Here is a 9,480-nt window from a genome sequence, read left to right on the forward strand (position 1 = left end):
CAAAGAAGAATTTTGGAAAGATTTTCAGCAGAAATCATTTGGATTAAAATAAAATAACAATTATTAGAGCACCTTCAGAATTGTCTTACGGACTTTTCTTTATTTTTTTTATTTTATATATTTTTCTTAAAAATAATGTCAAAATCTCTATGACATGTTTTGAAATGTCTTCATGAAGACTTTTAATTTAAGTGCTTAAAATCCTGTACGAAAATTTTGAACCTTTTCAAACACATTTCATGTAAAATTTTAGTCTTAATACACGAGGAAAATATTGGAGATTTTCTGTAGTTATTTAGTTTTGATGTTTGGTAAGAATACTTTCGAAAACTGCTTGAGGCTCTTTTGAGAGTTCATCTCGCAACTTTTTCACTGACATTTTGAGGTATTCAAGGGTAGTATACCATATTTTTTCAAAATTGTCTGATTTTTTTCAGTAAGGCCTGCTGAATTTGGTGATTTGCTTTTTCTTACATTCCAACTGATTTTTCGTTATGGTATTTTCCTTTCTTTTCCTGAAAAAAGAGTATTTTTTTGTCTACAACCAGTGAATCAAAATTCATCCATCGCGCAACAATAACGACAATGTCGCAACCTGAATTTGTTGCGACATTCTACCCAATGCGACATAGGTTTGTCCCAACTTGAACAGAATAGGACAAAGATCGTGCACCACGAGTTTAGAGATTTTTAAGCCTTGCATTGTGATTTTCGAATGGTAACTTTAAGTCGGTTAACATTGCAACACTGCTAAAGATATATCCTCAAAAAGTTTCGATTTTGGGTTAGTAATAATTGATTAGTTGCGAGTTGAAAAGTACGCAACATATTCAGCTTCCGTTATGTCTGCAACAAAAAATTTCGAGATAATGTCATTATCTGTTACCAGTTGGGATAAGGAGTAATCGCCGCGTCTTCTTTTTCTCTTGTTGTATGCCTATTTTTTCGAATCTATGACAAAAGGTCGAAAGACATAAGGTCGAAGGACAAAAGGTCGAAGGACAAAAGGTCGAATGGACAAAAGGTCGAATGGACAAAAGGTCGAAAGGACAAAAGGTCGAATGGACAAAAGGTCTAAAAGGTTAAATTGATTAAAGACAAATTGGAAGACATGAAAAAGTGATCAGAATTCGACAGAAAGTGTCTTCTAAAACGTGCAATAGCTTATATGCAGCTATTTTTACCGCATTGCAATTCGAAATAGATGCCCATAAATGATGAAAAGTAATGTTAAGTTAAGGTTAAATATGGAAAATAATATTCCTTGCATGGCATGTCACGCAGAAATTGTGCCCATTTACGCTCATCTTTCACTGAACTTCTCAGTTTCATTTACCTTACAAAAGAGAAAGAGAAAAAACGCACAATAAAATGTACATAATTTCTCTCACGCAGAGTTTTTGTGCGGGTGATTAGAGTGCTGCGTGAGAGCAATGAGAGCCCGCAGATCATAATCCCAGTGCGCAATTTCTGCGCGCACGCAGAAAAAAAACAGAACTCAGTACACACGCAGTGTGTTTAAAGGAATCAGTTTTGTGTGAGCATTTGGTGAACCGAAAGCATGCCAGTAAGTCCAAAACCCGCTAAGGGGTATCAAATCCTGTGATATCAGAGACAAGCAGACGTCTTAAGCTGGTCAAGGACTTACAGTTGATGAATATTTTGATTCCAAAATCCACCAACAGGTGGTGCTAGTGAGCTAACAAATTTTGTTTTCCATAAATATCAGGAAAATTTGCAAAAAATTGCAAATAGCGCCACCTAGCTGCAGAAACTCGAATCAAACGATAATTATGCTGAAAGCCCTTGATCTACCAAACAATTTTGCCGAAGACACCATCTTTCTAAAGAATCAGAATGCTGAGATATGTGAAATGTAAAATTTGTACGCTATTTAGCGCCGCCTAGCGGTGAAATCACAAATCACGCGGCCCATATTCTGAAAGTCCTTGACCAGCTGAACAACTTTGCCGAAGAAACCAACTCTCTAAGTAATCAGGTTCCTGAGATATATGGGATGGAAATTTTGTCAGTGTTGCATCTGCTTGTCTAAGATATCACATAAATCACAGACAAGTAGATGTGACACTAGCGAAATTTCAATCTCATATATCTCATGATCCTGATTACTTAGAGAGTTGGTGTCTTTGGCAAAGTTGTTTGGCTGGTCAAGGGCTAACCGATAATAAGACTTAAGATTTAAAATTCTACCACTAGGCGGCGCTAGAGAGCAAACAAATTTTAAATTTCGCATATCTCAGCATCCTCATTTTGTAGAAAGATGGTGTCTTCGGCAATATGGTTTGGTAGATTAAGGGCTTTCAGAATAATTACCGTTTGGTTCAAGTTTCAACAGCTACGCGGCGCTAGTTGCATATTTTGGCACTTTTTCCTGATATTTATGAAAAACAAATTTTTTTAGCTCACTAGCACCTAGCGGTGGAATTTTGAATCTTAAATCTTATTATCGGTTAGTCCTTGACCAGTCAAACAACTTTGCCGAAGACACCAACTTTCTAAGTAATCAGGATCATGAGATATATGAGATTTAAATTTCGTTAGTGTCACATCTATTTGTCTGTGATTTATGTGATGTCTTAGACAAGCAAGTACTTTTATACTCCTGTGGTACACACAGTATTGCACTGGAAGCACGACTGAGTGCGCTCTCAACACGAATTTTTGTGTGCACATTTTCTGCGCGCACAAAATGTGCACGCAGAAACTGAAAAAAACATGTTTGTGGTAACATTTGTTTGAGCACTCATTTTGAGGGTGAGCGAGTGGTTTGTATGTGAAAAAAGTTGCGTAGTTCACCCTCGCTCTCGTTGAAAGTCGTGTGTAGAGTGTATGTTTTCTCTTCACACGTTTCGCACTGAGGAGCATTCCATCTCTGATTTCTTGAAAGAACAGCCTATGGGTTGAAGAAGGATGAATCATAGATCGGAATATTCTCATTTGAAATTCCAATCATTAATGCGATTAAATAAAGTCAAGTGGTCTATAAATTAGAAAAGGACAAATCTCTGGGTATTATAGGGGTGATCCATGAAGTACGTCACGATTATAGGGGGAGGGTGGTTTGCAAAAGTGTAACAAGCATTATAGTTAGTATAGGACAGGGAGAGGGGGGTCGAAAATTCTCAATTTTTGGCGTAACGCCTGTATGAGCAAACAAAATGAAATTGTTTACTTATAATGGTTTCGGCTTGCAGTCACAGAAATAAGCGTTGGTTCTGTTATTTCATCGCCGACGTTTCGATCCTCGGGTTTGGATCTTCTTCAGGGCTCGAAGTTAACCAACTTGTGAAATGCCGTGTTTGCACGGAGGTATGTCGGGATTTTGGTGGAATGGCCTCATTAATAATTTTGTACCCTTGCTAAATTAATGGGAAAATTAATTACTGGGGGTTTTTCTACACTGTCCGGAATTGCACTTTAAACGGATGTTTCACCGTCGAAGAAAGGGAGATACGACATACCTCCGTGCAAACACGGCATTTCACAAGTTGGTTAACTTCGAGCCCTGAAGAAGATCCAAACCCGAGGATCGAAACGTCGGCGATGAAATAACAGAACCAACGCTTATTTCTGTGACTGCAAGCCGAAACCGTTAGAAGTCCCACCAAAATCAGTCATCCAAGAAACAAATTGTTTACTTATACAGTATAATTATTAGGATCTACCTATCAATAAAAGAGGGGATGATCACTAAGCACAAGTAGTTAATGAATGTTTCTTCAGTACAGTTAGAAAGAACAGATATTGAAAAGAAGAAGGCAAAATTTCTGATTGAAAAATTAAGTCCCTTAGGAGTCAATAATTATTTCACTAACAAAAGTCGAAAGAACTTGATGGGTTTAATCACCGTTAACGAGTATATCTCTTTATTGTTGATATTTCTCGGTGAACGAATAAAACAAACTTGTTTTTTGCGTGACGTTTCGGCCTAATCACATTTCGGCCATCTTCAGACGCCTAAAATGTTATTACAAAAAACACGAAATTAAAACATTAACATAACACAATTTTTCATTTAACATTTTTTTCACCCCACAACTCACAATTTGATCGCCGCAGCTGATGCTACCTCCTATCCAGCTGGGAGATCACGTACCACTGTCTAGTAGGGTACTTTGCGGTTGTGGTGCGCGTCCTCTCTCGTTTCCTCTTCGTCGTCTATCGTTGTTCGTCACTTGTCGCAGCTTAAACACTAACGCATTGTAGTTCGTGTTGAACAATCCACACTCACGCTGGAGGTTCACTGTATTGGCTTCCCCTGCCAGCTTGATGTGGAATGTCTCCGCGACTACTCTGCTCTCCTGGTCGGCGATTCGTTCAATTATTTTCGTCTCGTCAAAATTAAACACATGGCCGTCACATAGCGTGTGGTGCGTTAATCCAGTCCTGTTGTCTTTCCGTTTTACGTCATTTTTGTGCTCGTTGATCCGCGTGTCCAGTTTTCTCCCCGTCTGTCCGATGTACACCTTTCCATCCCCTGTTCCACAAGGTACCGAATACACCACATTTTTATGTTGTCCTGGTGGGATCGGGTCCTTGAGTTTAGCGAAAATCTCATTTTTCAATTTCGATTTTGCTTTCACCGCCAATGTTATGCCCTGTTCCTTGAGGATTTTTTGCAACTTTTCACTCAGGCATGGGACATATGGCGTGGGAATGTACTTCGTTTCGTCCACCTCCTTGTCGTTCTGCAGTCCGTTGTAGTGCTTGTGTACCCTCTGTTTCAAGACATTCTGAATGAACCAGTTAGGGTAATTGTTACACTTCAACATTTCCTTCACCGTACTGATGGCCGAAGGGCGGTGCTGTGCATCAGTCAACTTGATAGCCCTATCCACTAGGGCAATCGCAGTGTTGCGTTTGTGGGAGTACGGACTTTCCGAAATGAAATCCAGATACCGTCCCTTCGTCTGTTTTGGTAGCCACGTTTTCTCAAGGATTCCTTCTTTTCTCGTTACCATGATATCTAGAAACTTGATTTGCTCTTGTTCCTCTTTCTCCACAGTGAACTGCAGCCTATCATGGAAGTCATTGAAAATCTCCAAGATTCGATCAACGTGTTCCCTCCGTGCAACGCAAAAACAGTCATCCACATACCGCCTGTATATCACCATATCGAGTTGTTCTGCACTCACCCGCTGTATGCTCTCCTGTTCCAAACGCTCCATAACGATGTTCGATATAACCGGAGACAGCGGTGATCCCATCGGTACTCCGAAGGTTTGTGTGTAGGTAACTCCTCGATAGTTGAAAAACGTAGAGTCTAAGACTAATCTTGTTGCATCCAAGAAGCTTCGCTTGTCAATCTTCGTATACCTTGCTACCTCGCTCCACCTTGCCTCGATACACTCCATCGCGTACTGCACCGGGACATTGGTATACAGCGATTTCACATCCAATGAAAACAGCATGTGCTCCTCGGGGATCTGCATTCCTGTTATCTGTTGTGCAAACTCAAAACTGTTTTTTACGTGGTGTTCTGTTTTTCCAACAACATTTTCCAGGACTCCTGCCAGATATTGGGCCATCTGGTAGGTGGCGGATCCGATCGTCGAAACTACTGGCCTCAACGGTCTGCCCTCCTTGTGCAACTTCGGAAGGCCATAGATTCTGGGAGGGTTACAGCTCGAAATTTTCATTTTCCGGTGTTCGCTCTTCTCTATGCATTTCTGATCCAACCATCCGTCAACCGTCGCATTTATCTTCCTCATAATCCTATTGGAAGGATCAGCTCGTAGTTTCCGGTATGTGTCTTCATCGTTGAGCAGTTCCATCATTTTAGCGTGATATTCTTCTGCTTCAATTATGACGGTCTTGTTGCCCTTATCTGCTTTTGTTATGAGCAGATTCGGGTTTTCCTCCAAGAAACGCCTGCTTGCTGCTATATCCTTCTCAATCCACTCCAACTTCCCGTGTCTGGGTTGTCGGACATAGTTGATATGATTCGTAATTGCCGACGCAACCTCCCCGCGAATCTCGTCAGCATTCTCCTTGAATCGAATCCCCTTTTCAATACCGGCTACTATTTCAACATACGGCATTTTTCTCTTATTCTGTACGTTGAAATTCGAACCCAGCGAAAGGGTTCGTTGTAAGAAGTCCGGGATTCGGGTGTCGGTCGTGTTTTCAACCCATTCTTCTTCGATGTTCATTTCGGCTATCCGCTGATTTTTCATTTCGATCGGATCCGCCACCTACCAGATGGCCCAATATCTGGCAGGAGTCCTGGAAAACTAAACTAAATTGCCATCAAATAAATACTACATTAACAGAACTTGAAAGAACAGCCTACAAACAAAAGAAGGAAAAATTTCCTATGGAAATGTTAGTGACTGAAATGCATATGATTTCTATAACAGCACTACAATGTTTCTTTCAATGAGCGGCAACAAAGACTCAAAAATGTTTGTCTTATAAGCGAGAAATACCAGCTGGTAAATTGGTCTACTAAAATTCGACCTTTTGTCCCATTCGACCTTTTGTCCATTCGACCTTTTGTCCATTCGACCTTTTGTCCATTCGACCTTTTGTCCTTCGACCTTTTGTCCATTCGACCTTTTGTCCATTCGACCTTTTGTCCATTCGACCTTTTGTCCATTCGACCTTTTGTCCATTCGACCTTTTGTCCATTCGACCTTTTGTCCATTCGACCTTTTGTCCATTCGACCTTTTGTCCTTCGACCTTTTGTCCTTCGACCATTTGTCCTTCGACCTTCTGTCCCAAAGCCTATTTTTTCTGCTAATTCTCTTTACTGTCTACAACACAATGTACGAATTTAAAATTGGTTTTGGTTACTTGTAGTATTCATAGAATACTTAGCTGAAAATTGACTCTGTCCCGGTTGGAAAGAAGACGAACATACTTAGAAGCTTTGTGGGATGGATTCAATCTCGAAACCTCATTGCCTGCGTCAAATTACTTACAACTTTTAAAAGTCCATCATCATTACTATTCTATCTGAGTCAAAATAGTGTCACAGCATCATCCACGTAAACGTGGTAGCCCAGCATCCAATCCACCAAGCTACTAAACGGTAGCGTGGGCAATCACATTCGCCTCAATTCGTTCCAATTGGCATTCGCCGCCGACGATTACACAAAATGGCTTATCGACTCGACTCATCACGACTCATCATAAATCATTGCGACATAGCACGAGGTTTACCTGAAACGAAAGAGACAGAATAAAATTGTCGTTAGAACATTGTACGAACGTAGTTTGAAACTAATTCTGCTGATGATGATCAAGAGTCGCTCAGTTTAAGCCCATCCTCTACACTCAAATGTCACGCTTTAATTGCCCGATCGTGGTGGTACGCAAATGGGATATTCACTAACCGACTGCTCGTCTGATGTAGCAGCAGCACATATATGACATGTAATACCGCCAACCAGTAATAAATGGGTTTTGTGATTTTTTGCCACCGGGTAGTAGTGCAACCTTGCCCTCGAAAATTGCGTGTCGTTGGTGGTCATGTTTAGTGGATTCAGAATATTGAGAAACTAGAAATATGACTTCAACCAGAACAGGATCAATTTATGTGTATGTTTTAAACCCAAAGACATATACAGTTAATTTTATATGCAGTTTGATCAGACATTGATTAAAAAACTGCTTACCATATGATTCACATGTACATCAAAAACAACTGCGACTTTATTATGTACTTAACTTCAGTTATGGAAAATGATATGAGAAGTATTGGCTACACTGGCCGGACACTTATTTTTGATAAGGATCAGTGAAGAGAATTGTCAGACAAAAGAGGCACAAAACAAGCAACAAAGAAGGTGCGACAATTACTCTTTATTCCTACTGGTAACAGATAATGACATGATCTCGAAATTTTTTGTTGCAGACAAAACGGAAGCAGAATTTGTTGCGTATTTTTCAACTCGTGAATAATCAATTATTGCTAACCTAAAGTCGAAACTGTTTGATGATAGGGCTTCACCAGAGTTGCAGTGTTTACCGACTCGAAGTTACCGTTCGAAAATCGCTATGCAAGGCTTAAAAATCTCTAAACTCGTGGTGTACGATGTTAATCCCATTATTTTCAAGTTGGGACAAACTTATGTCGCATGGGTTTGTTTGTCGCAACAAATACAGGTTGCGACATTGTCATTATTGTTGCGCGATGGTTGAATTTTGATTCACTGATAAGGATCGTATCAGTACAAAATAACCAGGAAGAGTCAAGCCAGAATCGCTAGACAAAAAAGTGTGCTCTAAAAATGTTTTCCAGAAGCAAAATGATCATGTACGATCCCGCGACATGAGCTGAGTCAAAAACTTCCCACAAGAACTACTACTCGATGTAAAATCGTTCCAGTAATTGATATTGATTCGGCAAGCGGAAAACTGGCACAGGTCAAACTCATCTGTCTTGTTTAACCTGATTCACTCGTTCACTGATCTTTCACCCAAACGTAGTTCATTGAACGTCAAACAGCCATCGCGTTCATTAGCCGATTGACTTTTCCTTCATTAACGAAACCGCCCGCTGCCCGAAAGCCGCTTGACTTCTCGCCAAATTTGGCATCCGAATTGCCCCGTTATTATCTGTTAAAACCATAACAACACCACCATGTAGGCTTTCGACCATTCGAGTGTCTGTCTACCTGTCCGCTCTCAATTACCATACCACCGCCGAGAGTAGAAACTCATCTTCACCGTTTGGGTGAGACCCCCGCTGCTGCTGCTGCTTCAAACCGACACAGAAGCAGACACAGTCCATGGACCCTGAATCATCATCATCAGGCAGGGGTCACAAGGTGGAGTCGCGAGCGCAAGCTCGGCATCCGTCAATAAACTCCGCAGCCGCTCATGATCAAGTGCACCCCGGAGCAACCAACGGCGAAAGAAAAAGCGTGAAAGGGTGCTGCGCTGCGCGTCTTCAAGGTCGACATCCTCGCCACCCGTCGTGGTCGTAAATCTTCTTCGAGAGGAGTTCGACGGGGAGTTCGCGGGGAGCCGCGATCATCTTCATCGGGCGTGTGCTCAAACTCATCAACCGACCTGCGCCTGCGGTGTGGGGTTGGGCCGAGCTGCTACCGATACATGTTCCTCAAGCGGCGAGACTCACTTGATGTCGAATTTTCGCCTGAATGGTTCTTCAATCAACTGCGCGATGAGTGTTGACTTGGAGGTGTCAATCATACGGTAGTCATTAACGAACGATGATCAGTTCTTCCTAATTGGTGTTTGTTGCGGCGGCGGTAGGCAGCGTTGATTGCCTTCAAGTACGTGCAGCAGGGTGTTTGCCGCAACATTTGATTGGATCAATTATGGGAAAATTCAGGCAAGGTCGCGAAGTCAGCATCCAATTAGCTGTGTAGCATGTAGTATGTTGCTTAATACTTCATCAAACTGCGGCGATCAAGTCCAACACCTTTAATGGCCGGATATTTTAAATGGGCTCGAACGTCGAGCGGTGAATTTCACAATTCTAATAAGCA

At 41.3% G+C, this 9,480-nt stretch overlaps 1 protein-coding gene across 1 annotated transcript; it reads right to left on the bottom strand.

The window, feature by feature from the left end:
• Positions 1-3,694: 3,694 nt before the first annotated feature.
• LOC134285937 (uncharacterized) lies at positions 3,695-6,188 on the bottom strand. Its single transcript, XM_062847498.1, has 2 exons — positions 4,065-6,188; positions 3,695-3,978 (listed from the first exon to the last, which is right to left on the bottom strand). Exon 1 carries the CDS (start codon positions 6,171-6,173, stop codon positions 4,110-4,112), a length of 2,064 nt encoding a protein of 687 aa, XP_062703482.1. The 5' UTR covers positions 6,174-6,188; the 3' UTR covers positions 3,695-3,978; positions 4,065-4,109.
• Positions 6,189-9,480: the final 3,292 nt, after the last annotated feature.

This window comes from Aedes albopictus, chromosome 2, assembly GCF_035046485.1.
Source record: "Aedes albopictus strain Foshan chromosome 2, AalbF5, whole genome shotgun sequence".
In the NCBI taxonomy this organism is placed as follows: Eukaryota; Metazoa; Arthropoda; class Insecta; order Diptera; family Culicidae; genus Aedes; species Aedes albopictus.